The sequence below is a fragment of the Vanellus vanellus genome, assembly GCF_965231255.1.
Source record: "Vanellus vanellus genome assembly, chromosome: 6".
NCBI classification, from domain to species: Eukaryota; Metazoa; Chordata; class Aves; order Charadriiformes; family Charadriidae; genus Vanellus; species Vanellus vanellus.
In genome coordinates, this window is record NC_138911.1 from 10,721,274 (window position 1) to 10,746,004 (window position 24,731).

General features: G+C 42.8%; 2 protein-coding genes across 2 annotated transcripts in view; both read right to left on the reverse strand.

Moving 5' to 3' along the window:
* Positions 1-2,479, reverse strand: part of TEAD1 (TEA domain transcription factor 1) — a gene marked incomplete at its 5' end in the record, with an annotated part of 32,219 nt that extends 29,740 nt beyond the window's left edge. The window contains 3 exons of the mRNA XM_082485051.1: positions 729-863; positions 2,060-2,071; positions 2,323-2,479. Coding sequence (XP_082341177.1) covers positions 729-863; positions 2,060-2,071; positions 2,323-2,479 — 304 coding nt within the window. The remainder of the gene's footprint in view (positions 1-728; positions 864-2,059; positions 2,072-2,322) is intronic.
* A 3,157-nt stretch (positions 2,480-5,636) lies between these two features.
* The window catches only part of LOC309673311 (transcriptional enhancer factor TEF-1-like), a gene marked incomplete at its 3' end in the record, with an annotated part of 122,677 nt that continues 103,582 nt past the window's right edge, over positions 5,637-24,731 (reverse strand). Inside the window, exons 3-5 of the mRNA XM_082485052.1 lie at positions 13,573-13,637; positions 10,734-10,796; positions 5,637-5,660 (exon numbers count right to left, since the gene is read on the reverse strand). Of these exons, the coding sequence (XP_082341178.1) occupies positions 5,637-5,660; positions 10,734-10,796; positions 13,573-13,637 (152 nt within the window). The remainder of the gene's footprint in view (positions 5,661-10,733; positions 10,797-13,572; positions 13,638-24,731) is intronic.

Below are 24,731 nucleotides of genomic sequence, written 5' to 3' on the forward strand. Positions count from 1 at the left end.
CTGACAGAGGAGCAAAGGCTTCCTTCTCCATACGGTGCTGTTGCTACCATGGTGCCAAGAGGCAGTAACCCCACTGACCACTAATGGGCCTCATGTGGTCATCTCCTGCCCTGCAGGAAAATATGTCCCCCTTGCCTCCAGTATTGTTCATATATTTAAAACAGGATGGAAGTAATTGTGCTGGAAACTTATTCACAGGCAAAACCTTACCAGCTGCTTCCTTGGCATTATCGTTGCATCTCACCATGCAACGGGAGAAAAAGGAGTGTACCCATTAGGTATTCGGCTTCAGCTTTCAGGTCTGGGATCCCTTATAACTTTCTGTATGTGAGTTCACATCGCTGTAAAGGCTCTTCCTTTCCCTACTACTATCTTTTCCTCTTTAGAAAAATCGGCAAGTTCTTGCCTCATTGATATCCTCTGGCAGCAAAGTGCACAAACCGGCCCCACACCACATATAGAAGCACTTTTTAACTTTCAGACTTACTCTTGTGAGGATCCAGGCTGCCCTGTTTGAATCATGCCCGGCCAAAACTGAAAGAGGAAACACAAACAAACAGACCCACAATTGTTTTCTTTGTTGAAAGATTTTGGATATTTCTGAACAAGCATGATTCCTTTTGCAAACACAAATGAAAGCATTAATCCATTCATTCAGCCTCAGTTTTCTACTGAACATTGTTAGAGAACACAGAGATTTTTTTTTTGGGACTCAGCTAACAACTTACCCCAGGTGCCCCAGGAAATGTAGGACGGGGAATTCCTGGCAGGCCCAGCTTGTTGTGAATAGCAGTAGCTGAGACTATCTGAGCTGATGACATTGCTGCCATGTGCTGGAGTGCTTTGTCCTTTGCTGTCTGATCCTTTAATATGACAATTACAGGAGTCTTAAAACATTTGGCACAACAAATGATGTTAAATAACTGCAGCTACAAGCACATAACTAAAAACTTAAAAAGCCACACAGAAAATGCAAAAATAGCAAACCATGCAGGAAAAAAAAATACAGCACGGAGGCTAACGCTCAAACTACCTCAAGGCAAAACCTCCTCTCAGACATGCATGGTAGACCTGAATTCTCACAGTCTGCTCTGCCAACACGCAGGAAGCTCTGGGAGACCAAACTACTGCCCACTTGTTTATCTGGGCAAATTCTGCTGATTTTAAATCAGGCTGGACTAAACACGGTCTGCTGCTAAGGCTCTGCCTGCAGGACAGGGAGCACTGAGATTTGAGCTCTATCATTTAGATCTAAGAGAAGTTTGCCTTTCATATTACACTGTAAAATGAGAACACAGAACTGCGACTGACTCGAAAGCAACGACAGATTTTTCTTCATGCTTACAGGTTTAGAAATATTTTGGATTCTGTTTTATGACAAGTATATTAAGAGTTAGATAATAAAAACGCAAATAACATTTTAAACTTCCAATTGTGGTATTTTACCGATTTACAGTGTTCCCAAAGAAAACAATCAGCCATAAAATTTCTGCTGTTTTCAAGCATACAGGAACAAGTTTAGGAAAAGATGGGTTGTTATCGATTACTTGTATTACAGCAGCACTTGGCGTCCTAGTCACTGCCAGTCATGTATGATCACAGAATGGAAAAGGAAAGCCTCTTAATGCGACAGAGATAACTAAGTGGGTATCTTAGGTCAGGTAAAATAAGTAAACAACAGACTGTTACTATCTGGTAAAGTGGGGTTCCTCATCCAGAAGTACTGTATTAATAAGTGCTAATATTTAGGGACGTGACTTAGAATGAAGGAACACAAGCAGTATTAAGCAAGGATTTTGGTGTTGTGTTTTTTTTCTGGTTTTATTTTACAAGCAAAGTAGCAAGCATGCTGGCAAGAGATGCATGCTCTTATATATGATATGACTTTGCACATAAGCTCCCTCTAAAGCTGGTATATAGTAGTACTATAGGTGAGCGGTTTCTTCCTTTGAATAGCTCCTTTAGAAACAGCAAAGGCTGAAAGTACAGGAAAAGCTAGCCAAAAATTCTGCCAAGCACAGTTAAAGTACATAATACTTGGTTTAGTTAAAATACTTACCATGCTTGTTACCTGGATACAACAACAAACAGTTTATTAAAATGCTTGTGTAGAATAGCAGATTCTTAGCAAAATATGAACAAAATAGTAAGAGACAAAGGAAGAGCAGTTTGCTCAACATTAAATATCAGGTTTAAACAAATGCGTTATTTTCACCTAGGGACTGATTCATTAAAAGGGAAAAAAAAAAAAGGCATAAAAAACTAACAACGAAACACTGGGGGGATACAACCCCTGCCTCCCCGTGAGAAAGCTGCAGATACGGCCTGAAGGGGCTTGTTGCTGAGCTTGTTTCCCTGAGCTGTGCAAGGAGCCCCCGCAGGCGCCTCTGTGGGATGCAGCCCGGGAGAGGGGCAGGCGGAGCAGGGGAGTTGCTGCTCCAGCAGCATCCCCACTCTGCACCTCGCAGGATGCAAGCATGAAGCGCAATCCGCTGCAGTGCTGCCTGCAGCCGCAGGAACGCCTGCGGACTCACCTGCGCTGCCTCCTGCACAGCGGCACCGGGCGTCGAGTTCTGACCCGTCCGAGCCTCAGGACCGCCTTGCTGCAGCTGACAGTGCATCTACAGAGCAGCTTCTGGAGGCGGAGGGACATGCTATCCATTGGTGCGTGAACAAAACTTGGTCATTTCTCCAACTTGTAGCTTTCCTGTATAACTACGACCAATTCACTGGCTAAGAGCTGGAAGTCAGCTCTGGCTCTGCTGGCACTCACCTCTGCCTGCCCCAGGGTAGGAGGGTGTGCATAAGAGGTTTGTGCACAGCATGGGCACCTTTGGATGTCTGCAGACCACTGGGCTAAAAAAAATGCTTTTTTTTGCTCTTAACCCCTGCAGTTAAGAAGTGGCAGTGCCCTGAGATTCACACAGCTTTCCAAAAAGCTGACTTCTCTACCCTCCGGCACAGTAAGAAGGACCCTCCGTCATGAAAACTGGAAAGTAAGGAGCTCTCCTTAAGCAATATGGAGGTACTAGCCCCGCCAGACTTTGCTGCTCCTTTTACCCCCCTTTTTTGTTAAGATGCGCTGGCTTGGAAATGCTACACAAGGCAAGCCTCAACTGCAGTCAGCTGAATCGTAACAAAAACAACTTACAGGGGTTCGATATCCTGTGTGTGAAATGCGTGATTCAAGAGACACATGCAACCTTCAAAACTAGCTGAGCACCACTTTTGTGACTACCTTGTTATTCTCCAGAACTGCTGCGGCGCTACAGCCTTCTCTCCTGCACTGCCTCCTGGCTGCAACCAGCCATACCAGTGCTGCCACATGAAGGTGCAGCCAGTGCCTGTGCTCCTGCCAAGTTCCCAAACTCAAACTGCTCTGCTGCTGTAAGGCCCTTGCTATTAAGTGGATTTAAACTACAGGAGAATTTAAAAGTAAAAGCTTTGTTAGGGATACGAAAGTCCATATCTGGGAGTTGCATGAGCCCAGGGAAAATGATATATCTATGACATAGTTCATCTCACCTTGCTTTAGCTGTCTAAAGTCTCCAGTCTAGGGCAGACGGCTAACCTCCTGATACTGTTAGCGCAGCAAGCACCTACAATGTATTTCTTCCTTACCAGGCGTCAAAACCAACTGGAGTGCATTGCTTTTTGTAATATTATCACTGTCCAAGGACTAGAATAGGAGCCTGGACACCCAACTTCTACATGGCAACACTTAGGGCAGGTAAACCCCAACAAAGCAGATGAACTAAAGAAAAATTTTCAAAAATTTACACTTCCTTCAAGACCTTCTGTTCACAGAAGGAGGAACACTTAGACTGTTCTGTGGAGCTCTTAGCCTCTATTAGCTGTGAGTCTGACGATCCTTAATTTTAGGAACAGAGATAGGGATTTTTGGAGGGAAAAAACATCTTTTGTTTCATGACATGAGAAGGGATGTGCTTTCCTTCTTGCCAGTTGCTGCTTTTCACCCCAGAATGTTCTACACTTTGTGGTGGCCATTCATCTCATCCTCTTTGACCGATTACATTTTCAGGAGGATGGGGAGAAAGCAAAAACGCATAGGATGACAGCTCAGAAATACAGCCCTTGCAATAAAACTAGTCTTGAGGAATTTCAATGACTTCACAAAGTTTCCCAGTGATGACAAATCTGCCAGCTCCACTGGACATCAACTGACTCAGGCAAACACACATCAACAGAAAGTTTCGCCTTTTGTAGGCTTAGGAACACCTGCATAGTTGGAAGATCAGTTTTTCTCAAAGTAATTGTAACTTCACATTCAAACATGAAAGAAATCAAATTCAAAATCAAATACAAGTACATAAGAGGTCCTGACTCCCACTGGCAAAAAAGCACCTTCAGCTCCAGGCACGTTTTGGAGAGCTGTGAGGTGGTGGCCTATTCTTGTATAATCAGGCAGACTTCATAGTCTTCAAAAACAAATGAGAAAACCACATTTTGACGCTGTTTATTTAATTTGAAATATTAGCTTGTCCGCCACTTAAAAAAACAAGTATACGTTGGGTTTTTTTTACAGCGTAATGGAAAGCGCTCATAATCAGGAGGGAATGAGTCTTTCTACCTATCGCTGCAATGCGGCTGCTTCTGGGATGAAACTTGGTAACTGATTAATAACACACAATGGTATTACATCACAGTTTAGGCAGCAAGAGAAGTAATATATCCAATTAAAACGGCAGGGGTAATTTAAACAGGCAGATTACAGTAATTACCCAGGTTGGAATTTGGCCAGGACAAATGGGTTAACACCCCTACTCTAAACAGGAATGTTGTGGGATTTTTAATGACCGCAAATAGTTAAGGCTTTGATTTCCTATCTTGTCCAAGACAGAAAGGATTTGGTTTTACTCTTACTTGTGCTGCTGTGTAACGCTGGAATAAATCCTTTTGGGTCAATGAGGTTTACACTTATGTACGTAAAATAAAAGTTTGGCCCAGCGTGCTGCAGAGTCCCGTGTTGAGGCTTGGGGGGACAGTATCTCCTACTGAATCATTAAATCCTGCTGGAGCTTAAGGTATTCCTTAGATAGGTCCCATCTGGCCCTGACCTGGCTTGACCCTACTTAATTCATGAGCTCTGATGGGATTGCTGCTGCCCAGGAATGACACTGTAACAGTAAGTAACAGACTGCAGTCCTAGACTGCTGCCTTCCCCTCCCTTATAAAAGTCGTCTGTGCTGTGGTACATAATTAGTAATGAATGTTACTGAGGTGGATTTAGAGTACGATCAGTGGAAATCTGGTCTAGTTCCACTAAACCCCTAAAATGTCATCACTATAATGGAGATCGGGATCTGCCTCATATTTTAGCTGACTGCTTCTGGCTGCAGTAGCAAACACTGTTTCTGGAAGGCGTAAGCGCTAAGAATCTAACACAAGGAGACTATATAACTTTTAATGAATCAGGCCCTTGAGGTTTACTTTTCCCCCATTAGTTTTGGAATGCAAAATACATAGTTAAATTAGATAATAATAATTCCCCACTATCATCCAATTATAAATCTTAATATCTATAAAAGCCCCACATGAAACAAGTGTTCTACATGACAAGCACAAAAGGATTTGTGCTTGACTTTCTTTTAATCCAACATAAACAGAAGGATAATTCAATCAATCAGTTCAAATGAGTTCTACAGCCAAAAAATAAAAACCGTTATGCTAGAATGATAAATGAGGCTTTGAATGCCATGTTAACTATGACTTTGGCAAAAAAAAAATCTAAGACAGTATGAGGAAAAGTAAGTACAACAGAACATAGTATTAATTCAGTAAGCCCTAAAACCTGCACGAATATTTAAAATACAAAACTTTTCTTGTAAGGAAAAAAAATATATAAGAGAAGAAACGACAATTTGCTCAGAAAATGGATATTACAGTAACACTAACATAAAATAGATCCCTAATAAGCAATTTTGCAGATGTTATTTCTGCTCAGATCTCGTATTGATTCAAATAACCTTTGCAATAATTAGCTGTAGCTCAAAAAAGATAAACAAATCATGAAAATATACAATTGTTCTGGACAAAAGATAGAGAGCACTTCAGTGTTTCTAGCCCTGATCTCCAATTTGCTTATTATTAGAGAAGACAGGAGTAAATACAAAAGCTGGCTATTTCAGCCAGGCAATAGCTAATGCCAAGAAGAGAATGCGCATTCAAAGCTGTCCCAACTTGCTGCCTAATGAGTAGCAATTAATCCATCTTATTGTATTTCAAAATGCTGAAGACTCCATTCACATCAAAGGGAATTTTTCAAGGCTTTTATCATTGTTCATTTAAAAAGTATAGAGCTATCTTTAGCATTTTATAATTGACAACAATATTTTCTTTTTATCCCCCAATGTGGAACGTAGAATAATGGATTTTAAAACATGTAATACGTGTGAACTGTAGGCATTTTAATGTTTCTTTTTGTCTCTGTCTAATTAATCTTGCACTATGAGAAAATATCTCAAATGAAAGTCTAAGACAGATGTATATCCTGCTGTGAAGACCTTTAATCTCTATTTATGCACAACTTCCAATCCGTCTTTTCTTCTGAACGGACAGAGGTGACTTTGGCTCCCTGTCAGTGCAAAGGTGGGAAATGCTGCAACCTAACACTATGGACTGGTGTATTTGACATGTAAATAGAACATTAGAGCGTAAAAATTCTGCTTTGCCTCCTCCAGTCTCTGCATGAGAGGAAATGTCATGAAGAGGAGACGCCTTTCAGATCTGTCTCCAAGGACAGCTTTATCTCAGCCTCTCTTTCCATTTTCATGAGACAAAATTTCTCTAACTTCAGGAAGATTTTAATAACCTCAGAAAATTAAGATTAGAATCTCCAAAATAGGAATATTTTCCTGCCATAAAAAGAATTAAAATGTAAAACATCCCTGGAAAGCCTGATGGGACGTTCTCTGCCGGTGGTCTCGAAATGCAGCAATAGCATCTACACACAAAACTTCTCTTTCTTGCAGGCTAAGGATCCACCCGTCCAGAGCGACTGTAGGCACTTATCAAAGAAAAGGGACTTTGCTGGAGCAAGTAGACTTTATGGCACGCCGGTGAGATTTCAGTCTACTAGGTAAGCTTCAGTAATACTCTTTCCAATGCCATGGGTGCAGATAGCTCCGAAATCCTTCCATCTGTTTGGGTTTTTGGAGAAGATAAACGCAGGAAGATTTGCTCAAATCCTCTCCTCACCATGAACAGGGTTCAGACCAAGGTGAGACAGAAAGATCTTTTGATATAAAATAAACTCAGCAGGTCTTGGAGAACAAGAGTTATTTATTATACCCTTCATCAAAGTAAGAGACCAGGAACTGAGGTCAATGGGACAGATTGGCCACATCCCAAAAGACTGATAAGAAATGACATTATAAAGAAAATTGCTAGCAACGAATGTCAGCTGGGGGACAAGAGTGTCCATGCTGTGCCCCTGCAATCCTCAAATGCGTGTAATTATTTCAGCTAAAACAGGCTGGCACACAGGGAACAACCAGCTTCTCTGCAATACCCTGCCCTGTGTACGCGTGGGAGGTACGCAGAGGGGACATCCGGTGGCAAGAGCAAGAAACATGGGAGATGGAGATGGCCTCAGGTCAGAGCTAACTGAACTCATTGCTATGTACTGGCATGAAGGGTCTCTGCATTAATCCACAGAGTGATTGCGCCTTATGCTGCAGGTAGGAAACTTGGCATCAGATGCACGTGGGGTTTTTTACGTAGTAACTGCTCCCCGGGATGCCACCAATCACAGGTTTTAAAGAGTAATTGCAAGTGCTAGCTCATTGTTAAAACGTTGAGATTGGCCCTGGTTGGAAGCAGTGCTTCCCTTGGCTATCTTCTTCTTGGTCACTCCTTTGTCGGTAAACTTGGGCAGCACCCACTCCAGGAGAACGAGAGTTCATCATCTTCCTGAGGAGGTTGATGGGGAAGTCCAGGCTGCTGCCAAAAATGGCCCCCGTCGAAACAATGGTCACTCGTAGATGCCAAAACGTGTTCACTTTGTCTTACTTTTCACATCAGTGATATCCTTCTCAGGCAGTTTTCAAAGGACACTGGACCATACACATGGTTCAATACAGGAATAATAAGAAAAACGGACAGCAGCACTAACAAGGCGTCTGAAGCAGCAAGGTTCCTTCTCAGGTCCCAAACCAGTGGCTTCTAGGAAGTAATTGCAGCTCCCTGGCAGAAGAAGCGCGGGCTCTGTCTCTCATAAAGGTAGCTCTCTTATGGCATCTTCTTGCATCAAAGTTTCATCTCTTCCATGTGGGGAGAAAAAGGTCTGTGGGAGGCTGCAACTTTTCTGAAAGAGGCCTGTGCAAGTGGGCTGATGTTGTGCCATGGCACCTCATTTGCTGAGACCAAGAACGGCATGAAAAAGAAGAGGGAGATGGGGAGAACCTGGGTCCTCTGCCTTTTCTGGGCACCCCTCTGGCTGGGGGCTGTGAAGGAGTCACCAGGGCTGTGTCGGGGCTCCCGAGGGAGCTAAATTCTGGGGGCAGCTTGAGTGCCCGGGAGCAGGGGCAGAAGGCGCAGCCCGGGACTCACTGGCCAGCAAGACACGCTAGCCAGGGGCCATCAAGACGCGCTAGCCAGGGGCCAGCAAACCGCTGTCACCAGTGTGCACTTTGTCCTCACCATGTAGTTGTAGAGAGTGGGAGCAAATGCCCCTGCAGAGCGTCGGGCCCATGGAGGTGGGAGACTCTTCCTGAAGCAACCAATTCCTTGCACCAAAATGGCGGCTCCCCCACTTTCTACTCCACTCTGGGGGAGCTGCAACCCACTGACGGGTGGGAAGGGGCAGCAAGGACCCGACAAAATAATTTGTTGGCCTAACAGATCTTCCCTTCTTCAGGCGACTCCTTAAAATGAAAAATCCCTCTGGATCTCTATTTACTGCAAATGGCATCTAGGCTAGAAGTCTCAAATATTACTAGGGTTTAGTTAGCTTCTCTCTTCTTTGGAAAGCTTCAATGAAAATCAGACAGCAGGTGCAGTACTTAAAAGTATTTTTTGCTTTGTAAGTGTCTTCGTATTTTAAGCAATTTTGGGTATTCAGAAAGGGAAGAATTTTAGAACAGTAAATCCAATATTTTTGTTAGGCTCCTAGGCCCGTATTTTGGCATCTAAGCGGGCTTCCTGATTTTTGTAGCCCTGAGCACTCACCAGTCCTATAAAACTCCTTGAGAGCTGCTGAGCACTTCTGAAAGTAAGGCCACCTATTTACATTCTTAATTTTAGGCATCAAGGATCGACAATTTAAGCTTAAAATGCTACATATCTCTGTATTATTGCACCCTCGGTTAAAAAGCAGTATGTTTAAGTTGTCTTAGTTGTTCTTTCCGAACCCCAACTGCTCAGCCAGTGCAGCTAAAAAGCCAGCCACCAACAGCCATACAAGCTTGCCAGCATGCTGCCCACTGCGGATGAAAAACCCAGCGCTTCTGTCAAGGAGGCCTGTTACAAAGCCAGGCTGTTATTCATATGCTGCAGTTCCAGGATCGTGGTAAGCATCCGCAGTGCTCACCGCTTAGTATTGTGAAATGATACTTTCTGAAACATTTTGCTTTTCAGTTAGAACAAAAACGTGATTTCTTCTCATCTGGGGGGGGAAGGGGGGAGGATCAACAAAAAGAAAAAAAGGAGGGAAGTAAAAGATTTACAGGTTCCTCCACTTTTTATTAAAAAGAAAAAAAAATCAACAGCAAAAACCGCAAAAAACCCCTCTTCCACTTTTAAGTAATGTGAAAACAAAACAAAAAGAGTCCCAAGATCTCCGCTGGAAAACTTGAAAAAACAAGCAATCCAAGAAACCCCTATTAAGCGTTTCCAAGAGTTTCTTTTTAGCCTTAGAATATATTTTATAGAAACCAAGAAAAAGGGGGACGTACAATTTATCGTGTCAGATCAAGCAAACATACTTAATATTCCCTGAACAGGACTCTGACTGAGGCTCTCCAAAGATTAAATGTCAATATTTTACTTTAAAAAATAAAATTTCAGGGAATCTTGTAAATAGTACGTAACTTGAGGTGATACTAGATTGTACTCTAGAAACACCTTTTAGTTAGAGCAATCTTGATAAGCCGTGCTCTCTGGCACTTGGAATAAACAATCTATTTTAAGTATTCTCAATAGCATTTCAAAATACAGACAAAAAACATTTGGGAATGGAAAACAATTACCCCAATTACCCCTCTGGAAAAAGCAAAAAAAGAAAAAGCATCTACACAACTGCATAAAAACCCTGTGTATTTAAATACACTCCTAGCACTCAAATGTTAAAAAAAAAAAAATAGACTAACGGGTTAGAAATCAGGTTTAGGTGCTGAGCTGTTACAATGAGTAGTTCACTTTGCATTTGGACAGTGTTAAAACAACGTTTTAATGTGGATGCTAGTGCAGAAACCGGAGATTAAACACAAAGAGACACAGACAGCTATCACATGCAGGAAAACGAGGTTACAGGCACGGCAGCACCAGGAGCTTGCCCATCACCGCGGGGAGGAGGAAGGGACAGGCATAGCAACCACAAGCCCAAAAGCAGAAAAGCGCATACCTTCAGCTTGGAATGAAAATCACGAGATTTCCTTCTGGCAAGAACCTGAATGTGACTAGACACCTGCAGGGTAGGGGAAGGGAGGAAACAAAGGAAAAGCCTGTAACCATGGAGATGAAAAGCCCCCTACAACTGGGCAAGCCAAACGTACCTTAATGGCGGCTTGAATTTCTCGAACTTTCTTTCTTGCTAAGACCTGTATGTGACTAGACACCTACATTGTTCAGGTTTATAGGAAAAAAAAAAAAACAACAAACAAAAGAAAAACAAAAAGCAAATCAAATTTAAAATGTCTATTTTTTTCTTTAAAAAAAGAGAAAAACTTTTCTGAGGGGAGGAAGTTATTTGCATCTTCAGTAAGCTCTGCTATTAAAGATACCACATTCCCAGCCAGATACCAAGCTCTTAGCACCAAGGTTTAACAATGCAGGTCATCACTGCAGTGACTTGATTAAGGAAAAAAAAAAAGGGGGGGGGGGGGGGGAAGTGTAACCCACCAGGTTGTGCATTCAGCTACAAGATAGAAGACAGTTCACAGTTGGACGCAGTCCACATGCTTTGGTACCGATCCCATCCGTGGCCAGGCCCTGCGCTGTTGCGCTGGGAGCCGACAGGATTTCTACCCCATCTGCTGGGGATGCAGATGCCCACTCTGACCATTGGCCACTAGGCTTGAGACATAACTTGGCACCGAGAAGTTTTATCAATTTTTTATTGTGTTCTGCAGCTCCAATGAGAAGCCTCAGGCTGCGTTTTGACCCCACTGAAACGCTCTAAATTCTGGAACAAACGGTAAAACACTGGCTCAACATGGTCCCTAAACCTCTGTTGGCTTCCTCGGTAATCTCAGCATCAAGTCTACCCACAAAACACTCGTGTAAGTGGGAACCAGTAACGTGACATCAGCTTGAGTAATGTCCAGGTTTGGCACATCATCATGACATTTTGGTAAGAAATTTGTGTGAACCCAGTCCTGCACTAGACCAGTTATTGGTCAGAAGTTGTTGCCTGTATACCAGTGAAGGCGCCGGGCCCAGATTAACACTCCTGTTTACTCAGGCACGTACTGAAATCCATGCTATTGATGATGAGGGTTTAATAATGCTGCCCAGCATCGCTTGGTAGTGCTCAGCAACCTACAGCCCCCTGTGTGAAGGTTTAAAACCAGCAGTAATGGTAAAAAATGCTAAAGAGAAGTCTCTTATTCTTATTTGACCTGGGGCATACCGTATCAAGTGTTGTACATTTTTTCCTAAGTTAGTTACAATTCCTGTCTGGGAAAGAAAAAAGCAAAAGAAAAGGAGACACAAAGCTTGGTTTCCTCTCTCTATAAGACTATTGCATGACAATAGTACTAAAAAGCCTGTGTTTTAAGTAGGGAAGCAAACAGTAATGCATAAATGAGCATAGCCCCTGAAGGCCACCTTCAGAGACTTCTTCGGGAAGCAGCTAAGGAACCAGTTTGCAGTAAATCAGAGTTATACTATTGCTTACTAAGCAATTGTTGTAGTCAAACACGTAGACCAAGTTTTCACACGTGTTCCTTTGTTTTGCTTTCGGTGGGGTATTAGTGGTGTTAAAGGTTATATAAGAAGCACAATCGTAACGTTTAATTGCTCAGTTGAAACTCAAAAGTAACGACAATCAAACTTTTCTAAACAGTCTGAAGTGATTTATGAATCGCTATAGAGGGATGTGCAAGTACGGAGGCAGAACTTTGCCATATGTAAGCCATCACAGCCCTCTTGGTTTCACTGCAGCTCTACCAGCACACGCTGGCCAAGGATCTAGCCCCAAGGTCTGCATTTGGACTCCTGATGCAATTTTAAGACCCCAGCATAACCCGCGACTCCCAGAGCTTGCATGGGCGTAGCAGGGATGAACTTGGGACTTTGTCTTTTGTTTCAGATTTCTTTGCCAATCTTTTGTTTGTTCCTTCTCCGTGTGCTGCAGTTTCTACCCTTTCTCATGTCTTTTTTCATCCCTCGTACATACGTTTTCTTCCTAACTGACAAAGGACACCACCCAGGCCAAATATCACCCAGTCCAAAGTGCTTCAAATCCGAGCACTGGCAGCAGGCCATCTTTGTGGGTGCTGACTCAGCATCACCTTTCCCTGTATTACAAAACACGCGTAGCATGCAAGCGTACGAGGCTCTGCCTTCCCCTTCGTCACACACATGAATGGGGAGAAGGGGAACCTCGCACTTGACATTAGAGAAAGCGAGGGGACTCTGTGATTTGCGAAGCATTTTGAAACAGCGCAAGGGTTTAGTAACCACCGCATAAACTACACAGAGCGTGTGCCTTCCGTGAGGCTGCTGATCACCGTGGATATTATAAATTAAAGGATTTAGTCATATGAGATAAGTTAATGGTTATGTTATAATCATCTGAAAAAGACTTAAGACTGGTTAGAGGTTTATTCTGACTCTTTGAAGTGTAAATATGTCTCACAGACCAGGAGCCCAAAGGCTCTTAGGCAAATTTTTTTATTATTTTTTCATCGTGTAGCAAGCATTGCCCGTGAGCTGAGGGCATGAATAGGATCAGTCAGTCCTGCTAGATAGTTTTTATTTATTTACCTCTCATATCTAAGGATCACAACCTCTATTATATAGGTGAATTGGCTGGACTTTTAGAAGTTCCATTATTCACCATCTCAAAATAATTATTATATTCTGCTATTGTCCTTATCGAGAAATAAGGCACAATACTTTATGCTTCTGAAATTTTTTTTCCCCAAATACAGAGGATAATAGCTTCATGTACATAGGTTAATAAACAATGCATCCTCAAACTGCCGCTGAAATGATGCACCACATAAAAATAACAGAGTTTTAAATATTTTCTAAACAGCATGTATTTAACCTGAACAGTGAAGTCAATACATCATCTCATCAGAGCTGAAGCACAGACAGCCACTGCAGCCAAAAATGCCATGTTTTGTCATTCACTGACATGCATACTTCCCCACTGGGTTATTTTACCTGCTTCCTGGTCCGTGTCTTCCCTGTTCTAAGTTTGATGTATCTGGCTATCAATTCATTCCTACCTGAAACAAAGAAAAAATCATCATAAGGGACAAGCAGCATCACATCCATAGACACCATCAAAATACCACATTTAAACTTACGAGTTCCACGCATATGAGGCTTATGTTTTCTTACACCTACTCCACTTTTCCTTTGCAAACTGTTTATCAATATTTTTCATAGTTTATCGGTATTTCTCTTCCCTCTCCTTAACAGACATTTCATGTTCCACATGAACTAAGTGCAGAGGACTATGGGTTCAGTGTTTACCCACTGAAGTCCTGCAGCTGTTTGCAGGCAGAGGCACCTCCTTGGTCAGTGGTGGTGCCCAGGATAATCCCTCGCTGGAGAACCCCCCCATCCCGTGACTGGCACAAGGTCTGGGCTTCTCTGGTTTTGATTCTGATTGTGCCAGGTGGCGTTAGTCCCCCCCTGCCCACCTGGACCCCTGCCGGGAGGAGCAGCTGCTCTTGAGAAGGTCATGTGCCACCCGAGTCGAAGCGCCAATCACCCAGATGTTACGGTTTTGCATCACCTTTTCTCCAAGTTTTAATTCTGCGATGAGGACAGCAAAAATCTATCCTTCCTGCCAGAAAGCACTCTGTCTCCTCCACTGACGGAAATCACTGTCACAGTTTAGCAGGTTATCAATCATACCCTTAACTCTACGCACAAGAGTGGTCAACCTGCGGTGCCGAAGTTCCTGCTGCAGCGAGGCCAATCAACACGGTGGTTTGTTATTTAGAGCTTTATTTCTCTTGGAAAGGTATAGTATTTCCAAGTTTCTAAAATGGCTACTTGACTCTTCTTCAGTCACATATTATGCTACCTAATACAAACTAACATTTTCTTTCCAAATAATTTCCTTCGTAAATATTGCTGACATGGAAGATAACACAGTTTTCTGTGGTGCCCTGTTTATTTTCACTGCATATTATGTTACGTCTCCATGAGTTGTAATAACTTAAATATACTTGTTCAACAAGTCCTAAGTTATGGAGTTATTTGCATTCAGTGCAGGGGATAAGCAGCCCATGTGTAGTAAATGGGAAAACTGATTTGGCAGCAAGCTGGAAACTGGGAGGTTAAGAAAATAACTTGTCACCCACCAAGTTATTTTAAAGCGGACGAGGACATAGCTGGGGAGTGCAGAAAGTTATCATATAAGCCAGGGACTCAAACTCTTTCAGTTTGATGTTGGGGAGAGATGGAGAAGTTTTGAAGTAGCATGCCTATGTCTGAAGTATATTTTGTTGACTGGAAGACTGAACACAATTAGTCAAACTGGACCTTCATTTTCCATTTTTCTTCTGTCTTCCCCTCTGAGCCTTATTTTACACCCTTTGTTTCAAATGTCTCATGGCTCCTGTTTCTTCCACGGTGTGTTGGCTAAATGGGTACTAGAATATGAAATACCAACATGCTTCAGCATAGAGCTGTGTTCTCTCCAATTCCCTTGTTGTGTTGGTCTGGCCTATGTGCGAGGTTCCCTGCAATGTGCCACTGTAAGGGTGATTTGAGGTTTGTAACTCTTCAACAGGTCTCTTTGGGACAAACTTCAAGAGGCAAATTTTGTGTAAGCGAACAGTCACACAAACAAGCAACATTTTGCACACAAATGAGGGATTTCCGTATGCAAAAGGAGCAGCTAGTTACCTAGTTTCATGTAAAGACCTTGTCTTTTGGCCGAACAGTAATTCTGCAACATGTCATGCCCACAAGGTACTTGCCATTTGCAGTGAACAAAAGCCTTTGTGTTCACGGGGTGAAACCAGGGAACACTCAATGTCTACATCTCTCTGTTCTCATGTTCTTTCTCATCATCCAAACAGCTCACTACAAATACAGAGAATTAGTGTTCATAGAGGTGGCTGCCCCCTATGTCCTTATGCTGTAACAGCAGCTACCTCACAGTGACAGGACTGCAAATTCACTTGCAGGTGCTGGGCACAGACAGAAATGGAGCTGCTCTACTCTTCATTAGTATTAGATGGAAAAGTTCTACAAAGGAAAAATATCATACAGTTTGGGAAAAGGAAGCAATAGAGAGGTGGACAGTGTGAGGCCACAGCAACAAGAAGGGAGATGAAAAGCTATACAACAATGGCACATCATACTAAGTGTGCTTTGGACAAGAGTTTTCCAAATCCTTCTTGCTTGGTACTTTTTATGCCTCTGCAGTGTCCCTTTAATGAGTACAAGGCTAGCAGCCCTAAAGAGGTGCACAAAAATTAAAAGAAAAACAGGAAGATGCATTTCCTCACCTGCCAATGGGGAGCCCAAAGTGGTGGTAGCCTGCAAGAACAGCCCTCCTTGATCTGGTGAGATTGAGAGATCACCATATTCGTGTAACCCCTGGTAAAATAGGTGGTATGAAAGTTTTCATATTTCTAAATGCACATTTTGATTTAATTGGGGAATGTCCTCCCTCCAGAACGTGCTTTCTTTGCATATCTTCAAGTACGTGCATACATTAAGTACCCAGAATAGTTTTTTTGGTGCAAAAACCATTGTCAGGTTGCCTTTATCAGCAGCTGGTCACTCTGCAAGGTCAATGACTCTATAAGGTGATGTAAAGGAAGCGTTGCCATCTCTTGTCCCTCCATCTGTACTGAAGAGGTTTCAGATACACGGTCACAGCACAGGTCACTCCAGCCACCCCTTGCCCATTAAGGCAGTCCTATGCAGCTCTCAGCCATAGCTGAGGAGGGAAGAGTTAAACCTTTTCACGGTTTCACAGTTTTCTTCCCAGTCAAGAGAGCTAAAAAACTATTTTTAAAAGAAAGCTCAGATTCCCAGGCAGCCACTTCACAGAAAAAGCAGCTTTATAAAAAACACCAAGCACTGAAAGTCTAGACTGTATTATTCAAAATACCAGCTGAGTGCCGTCTCCAGTTGAGCCCCAGTCCATCCATGAAATACTTTGGCCTGAATCAAGGCGGGGTTTCTCTAGCCGCTATCTAGCCCGGCAGGGGTATGACTAAAAGATTGTGGTTTTGCAAAGTGATGGCTTCCCCTTAAGGTGAAGTCTAGCTGAAGCCTAGCTCAAGAAGAGTCAACAGGGTTACAATTTAACTTACAGGGAGGAGGAACTTTACAAGGAACCATACAACGTAGCCAAGGCAACAGCCTTACGTTTTCCTTACAGCCATGTTTTCAACGCAGCAAAGAAATGTGCACCGACCAGGTTTAGACAGAGCAGAAGATACTGTAGCCTCATGAGGCTCACTAAATATCTTCTGTCCAGCCACAATGACCTGAAAAGACATAACTTCTTTTTTGGACTACCGAAAAAACATAAACACAAATATAAGCACTGCCTGACACATACAAGATAGATGTCCCAGACTAAAAGTTTATAGCCTTTATGTTATCTACCAAACACCAGTGTTCTTCTTTACCAACTCTGACAGATACTAACAGAAAAGATCTTATCTCCTGACCAACCAGGGCTCGGGGAGGATTTTAAAGGAAGGAAGGCTGAATAATCCTAAAAACACCCTTTCCTGTTCTTGGGAATGAGAAGAGTCTGAAACAAAAGGAGGCTGCAGGAACTTCTTTAACTGGCCATTAGAAACCTTAGGGTGAAAAATGCTCATTAATAAATAGATCTGCTTTTCTCTAAGAAGAGCTCAGCTGTGGAAATAACTTTCCACACACGCCCTCCCTCAAGCTCCCTGTCATATATATCTGGGAAACTGCCGGGCAGAAGAGGTCAAGTTTATGAACTGTAAATGTTCATCTCCTTCTTCTTGTCATCCACTATGACAGTCTCCTACTTTGAATGTTTTGGTTCAGGTATCAAAGAGAGGTGTGGGGAGGTGCCCAGTCAGATAAAACATCTTCACAGCCCAGGAATCTTTTTGCAAGGATCTTGAAAAGATCAGAAGACCATAACAAATATTTTACAGATGCTGCTTCTTGTAGTTTTGGGGTTTTTTTCCTCTTAAATTCAGGCATTATCTGTCATCCCTTTCTATACTGTCTGTGCAATTGCAAACTATAATTCTCCCTGGACCAGTGCTGAGGAAGAACAGAACATCTTTTTTAATCATGACAGGCAGTAAAAAGGGGGTTCAGCTAGAAAAGGCTGCAGGTGCTAGGAAACCTGCGAGGCTTTGCAGGGTGCCAAAGCCTCACTGTGGCCCCCCGGGGGAACGGCCGGGCTCCCAGGGCAGCCCTGCTCCTGCCAACCAGCGGGACACAGGCTCCCTCCACCTTCCCAAACTACTGCACCTTCTCTGAGAAGCAGCACCCTAAACAAAGAAGGGTGCGGTGATCCCAAACACCTCACAGGCAACACGGAGGACTGACATTTTTGCTCTTCTTGTTCAAAATAAGTAGAAGCAGCTGCAGTGAGGAGGCTCCCACTCGCCTCTCCCTGGGGGAGGCAGTTGTTGCTCTAACAGAGGGCCCTTGTGCAGGGAAGCCTCCCCCGCTAACATTATTTCCAAAACCAGCCTAAAGCAGCCAAGCATCAGCCCCCACAAAGGTCTCCACAAGGCTCCCGGGTGCCACCCTTGGTGCTGAGGGTGGGGGGTTTGGTCCCACTCGCCCAGCATGAGCAAGGCCCCCCGAAGGTGAAAAGCACCCCCTGGGATGGGAGGACGTAACTGGGAACCCCTTCATGGGCCAAAAACAGCACCACCACCTCTATGCAGGAGCTGACAGGCCACCACAAGCAGTTCTACTGGGACCTATGTGAGCTGTGGATGTGCCCCCAGCCACGCCAGTGCCTTTCCCCGGGTCCCAGCCACAGGCGTCGCCGCTCAAAGCCGGTCCCCGCCAGCAGTGGGGCAGCGAGCCGATGCATCCGTCCCTGCGGAGCCACTGGCCGCGTGGCGGGCGGGCGTCTTTATTTAGAACATTAATGACACAAATTAAACCTCCGCCCTCCCAGCTCTCAGTAATAGGCACTATCCGAATGTGATAAAAATAGACAAGTGTGGGAAATCAAGCTGGTTAGCAATTTGAAAATGAACAGCTAATTTTAAAAAGTTTTCATACTCAGCAAAATAATCCAAGTAATGACCAAGGAGAAAAGCCTATTCTTTTCAGATAATGGCGTACTATGAATTTCTCCAAATTCTATGAGACTGTGGCTTGAAATAGTTATTTCACATCCTTAGCGCAAAGCCTGGGGACAGACATGCACAAACATTTCATCTCCCAAATCCTGCTCATGGGGGTATTTCCACCATGGCAAAGCTTTTCAGCTGGTTTTGGTAAACTCCATTTCTGGTCACCTCTTCTCAAAGCCGCTACATCAGCCTGGTGATGTCAGCAAAGTGCCGAACGTGTGCCCAGAGGCCAAATTTGGAGAGCTAGTGGGAATTTTGCTTGATGAGGAGCCTGCTGACGAGCTGGCTGTATCTCAGGCGAGCGCTCTCCTGGGACAGCCCCTGTGAGCGGCACTGAGCCCTTTGTCTCGCTGCTGAGCATGGGCTGGATCCAGATCCCACCTGGTGTCGCGGGGGTCCGTGTGCAGACATCATCAGTGGGGATGGGCTGGTTTGAACGTTTTCCTCCATCAGAAGGTGACCATGGGACCCTTGGGTGGCTGTGCTTGCAGCTCGTGGTGGAAAAGCCGTTCTGCCACGATGCTCAGCCCCGGCGGTTTTCCACTCCTTTTTGCTGGCAGAATATCTGGCTTTGGGAGAGCTCGCCTAAAATTTGCCGGTGCCGCCTTCTGAAGACGCTTTAAAGCTAAATTGGCTAACAAAAAGCCTCTTGTAGATAAAAGAGCTCTGCAAGTCAACAACTGGCTAAGCAGTTTAAACCCCTAAGTAAGGCATCCTCTATTTAAACGTTATAGGCAAATCTAATTTAAGCTTTTAAAAATATTATGGGCAGGTGTTTAAGTCGTCCGCACACTGGGTTTTGCGAGGGCTTCGGAGGGGGCTGGGCGGCGCTTCCCAGGCGGGCAGCATTTTGTTCAGACAAGCTTTCTGCAGAAGGCCACGTGACATAGGCCAAATAAACAGCATCTGGGGATTTTCAATTACAGACCTTCACCCAGCATGCCTGCACTGTAATCTCTACCAGATGAGGCTCAGGCCTCACTATTTTCAATAATTCACACACTGTGTACACATAACATGACAATAAGGGCATTCATGCAACCGCCTGATTCGCACATCAAAGCTCCCAAATGGCCAGCTGTAAGCATGCTTACTGCTGAATAATTCATTCTTTTCACAGGCTTGAAAAAACGCTCAGCGGGAGTTGGCAAGCTTGTGTTCTTTCCTGTGTGGTATGCTAAACTCAAATTTTGAAAGAGGTACAGCCCCACTAAAAAGAGTCAGAGATCCAACTATTTAAATGTGCATTTGCGAGCTTTCGGATGGCTGCTCACAAAAAAAAAAAAAAAAAAAAAAAAAGGAAAAAAAAGAGAAGCGCTACGTTTCCAAGTGGGTAGTGGAGATAAGATGAAATAGCCTACATGTTTTCTGGGGCAGGTGTTTAATAGAAATAAAATGATATAACTGTTTGCCCGATGGTAAAATATTTTTTACACATATTATTCCTCACTAAATATCTTAGATATACCAGAGGCATAATAGTTAACGAGTTCAGCAAACTTGAAATTTCCACATACTTAGCATAAATTTTCTACTATATGGCAAAGAGGGGTTTAGTTAATACTAACACATATCAAAAAAGCAAACACAGGAACAGCAGAGCTAATTCTCTAACTCCTATTTACTGTTCTCACAGATATGGGCTGAATACTAATGTCTAGATGATATTTTAACAACTCCAAATTTGCAGCTGTGTCTCTGAACATTTAGTTTGCAACCGGTGAGTATTCCATATTTTGAAAATACTTTGGCTTTACACAACAGAAGCATAATTTCTTTAAGAAAAAGAAAAGGGGGGGGGAGAGGGGGGGAAGGCTCTGCTTCATAATATCAAGTTTTCTTGACTGTCAATCAATGCCAGAACCAGCAGGATCAACTAGTCATGACCTCTCCTTATAGCAAACACATGCTGCTTACCAGCTGTGGACTGTGTTTTTTACACCCTTTTCTCTATCATTCAGAATGGCTTCCTCCTAATCACAATAATCCCAAAAGTGCTAAAACATATCAATCGTCCTTTAAGCCCTGCCTACAAAAGGCCAGCCGTCCAGCCTTTATGGGCTTGTCCAACAGCAGCTGATACTTCATTCAACTACAAATCCAATTTAGCAGTTACAAGAGGTTTAGCATCACTGGAAAAATATTGGTGTTGATCCTGCACTCTTAAGTCAGCAAATATTCCTTTGCCATATTGTTTAGCTTTTTCGGCCATATTTACACTTCTGCTGGATTTCCCTGAATGACTTCAACAACAGCATTTAACCTCTGAACTGGTAATATTTACAGTTGATCAAACAGCAATTTTTAAAATATGTTTACCACAATTACAAAAACATAAGCCTATTTGTATTCCAACTGTTATGACTCTGAAAAAAAACCCAACCAACAACCCTAAAAACAAACACAGTCATTTTATTCAAAACCATAGAGCACACTTTATGTACTAGTTATGCAGGATGTTATTTATTATAGCCCTTTGGGCAAGTTCATGGCAATTCTTTCACTTATGTATTTTTAATTGCCAAGTGAGCCAATGCAAACACTCCCTTGATCCCCCTCCACATTTTTTTTTTCCTTTTTCTTTTTTTCCTCTTTAAGCAGCATTACATGTAATGCCTTAAAGTAAAGATGAGAGACCCCATCTAGGGAATTTACTGTTCCCCAGCCCAAATCTGCAAAACTGTGGGGCCACTCAGTTAAGGCAGCCTTTAATAATGAGAACATAAAGCAGGAGATAACTCCTCCGGCCCTGTGGCAGAGAATAGGAGCTGCTTTTCACTTGCTTTGTAGAGAAAATAATCAGTCTCAAACCTGCATGAAGCATAGGATTTCCATCTCCCTGCACCAGCACTTGGCGGAGGGCTGGCACTGCCCACTTCACCCGCAGCCAAGGATGCAGGCAGGTCCCCACAGTCCCCCACGGAATGGGGTGGGGACAAAAAAAATAACCGAGTGTCTTAGACCTGCTGGAGCTTGTTGCTTAACTCTGCACCGAGTCCTTCAAGAGCCAAGGCTCCGGCTCCAAATTTAGGTAGGGACCACGCACAAAAGTGGCCGTGCCAGGACAGGACCGGGAGGAGACAAAGACCGCAGAGTTCCTAAAATGGGCTATAAGGGCTGCTCAAGTGGGGTGTGTGTATGCAGACACACACACACACACAAGATTACAATAAGCCACTTAAGTATTATTATACACAAATTAACTGCTTGCAAAGTGTACTGTAACTGGGTTGCCCAAGAGAACAAGAAAAAGAAAAGATCCAAGAAACAAAATAACCGAAATAATCCCTTTCGATGCTAATGAGCGAACAATCACAATGACTCATTGAAGTTATATCATCATACTTCCAAAGAAAAGAACGTTTTGTGTATTGTATTAAAAACAACAACAATAAAATGATCCCAGATTGAAGCAATACCACAATTTAATTTATACAGCAAAAGGGAAATGACCTAACAGTAAGGCGGAAAGATATTATCTTCATGTCAAATCTTAACCTTTTGGGGTTTATCCCAGCTTCAGTTGTAAAGAAAAACAACAAAAAAGACCCATAGGCACATCTGGTTCAAAAGTCTTCATTGACACTAATGCAATGCATTGGATTCTGTTTGGCAGCTCTTCATACTGGGAAATATTCCACATAAGCAATGTTTATTAATTTTCTTCTTCTGAGTTTTTAAAAACACAGACAGAACATATTTCAAAGAGAGAGAAGAGTGATCCAGAGATCTCTCTGAATATTCATTAATTAATATTTTGTCAGTGCCAGTTGTCTCAACAAAAGAAGGTTTCATAATTTACTCTAAGCCCCATTTAATTAAAATTTAAATGTTACAAAAATACATGGAAATTTTTTGCTCCCTTGTAATTATATTATTTTCTACTTACTATAAACTGTATTTTACTGCAACCAAAAATGCATTTCAAAACAAACAGCAATTTTTAGGCTTCAGAATATACAAAGAAATCCCCACAGGAAAAAAAAAAAATCCCCAAACTTGACCTTTGCTATCTCTCTGGATCAGCTACAGATGTTTAGCAGATTATACAAAAACCTAGATGTCCTCAATCTGACATTCTTTTTTTTTTTTGTCCCTGCTATGATAGGAACTCTAAGTAACCTATCTGCAAAGACCCCGTATGTGCAAAGACTTCCATGTGCATATGTAAGTGCTGTGTTGTTTTCCAAGGTAGCCACAATTTTTCAGCGACATGAGCAGTTCAGAAAGGAGAAGATTCTTACCCAGCGCTTCTGACAGAAAGTCTGATTTGGACAGGAATCCTTCAAATACACAGACAATGGGCTGGCTGACCTGTCATGCATGATGGATGAGTTAAGGGGATTAAAACCACTATTTGCATTAGAATAGATAAAAATTAGCAAAATAGAATTTCTCAGTAGGTGGCTTCAGTTCTGTTTGTTCTCTTCGCCAAAATGAAGTTCATTTTTAAAGGAATTACAATTGTTTAAGTAATGCTTATTTGCAGAGGAGAAATTTTGGATGCCAGTTTGCTTTCTATTGTTTATTCTTTAAGAAACACACTTTAACTATCACTACAATAGTATCATTTTTCCCCATGTTTAATATTAAAACATTACAAAACTACAACGTTGTAACCCTTTTAAACTGTATGTATATCTTAACGCTTGCATGTTTCTAAGCTGCATGTACCCAAAAAAGTGTTTTGAGTTCAGAGAGAGATGATCAAAAAGACCAAAAAATTACTTTAAATTGTGTATTGATGCTTCACTGAGGTTCTGAGTACGAGCCTGTGACTCAAGAACTGTAAGAGGCAGATGCTTGAAATACTGCACATTTCTTTTGACTAGATGCATATGCACACAGCGATGGCACTTAAAAGACTCAAAAATGGCTGCACAAAGTAACATAATGAAAGCCTCTCCTTACAGAATAGCATTATATTGTTTATACAATATAACTTTGAAAGAAATCTGCATGAACAAGTCGGTGCCCACAAGTAGGCAAAACAGATGTAGAAACTCCAGAAACATCCAGGGACCACCTCCCCTCACTCCTGCGGAGAACAACCAAGATTTGTCTGTCAAACAAGAGTTGTAAAAGTAATGGAGGTTCCCCCCTTTGTAAGGCTCACGCATCTAATCCGCAGACAGGGAGCAGCCTCCAGAAAATCCAGCATATTTTTAAAAACATGTCTGTGTACTGCCAAATATGTTTTTGAACTCCTTGCCTGTTTTAACGGTGGACTGCAGTCAAACTGGTGATATATTCCACTATGCCCTATTCCAGCATTAACAGGGAGCAAAGCCGAGGCATTAAGGAGGTAAATTTCTTCCACTGATGACATTACAAATGGAAAAAGCTGTGACATGATTTCTCAACTCGGCATTTACTATAATGAGATTTTAAGAGAGCAGCTCACTTCTCTCGCTCAGTGATGGGGGTTCTGGCCAGATCCAGAGGCTATCTAAAACAGGCCAATGCCAGAGCCCACAGCCAGGGATGGGGTCCCACCATACGGCTCCCAGGGAGAAGGAGTTCATCTGCAGGCAAGGGAGGACCCGGCAAGCTGCCTTCATTTTCACCGCCACAGACCCTGCGCTGGCATTTTGTGCAGCTCTTTGCACAAACTGTTTATGTAGCTTATGAATTATTTGGTGTCTGTGTCCCATGCAGTTAAGATGCTTTATTTTCACAGCAGGTGCAAAGAGGTATTTAAATTTGCATTATATCCAGGGTATCTGGACTCAGTTTGTGTTAGATGACAGCTTCTGACAGCAGATGGGCCAAGTGGAGAAACATTTGACCGGCATATGAAAGAGCCTGGGATACATCCAACACTAACCTTGGTTTCCAAGTTATTTCACAAGCACAAAGTAACATTTTGTGGAGATTTTATAGCTAACAATGTCATTCTAGCTACAGTACAATATATATTTTGCTCCAATTACGAACCCACAAGAGAGACCAACACATACTTGAGCTATAGGGTAAGTCATTTCTTGCAAACCCGATCTCAGAACATGCTTAAAATTGGGATTCCATTAACTG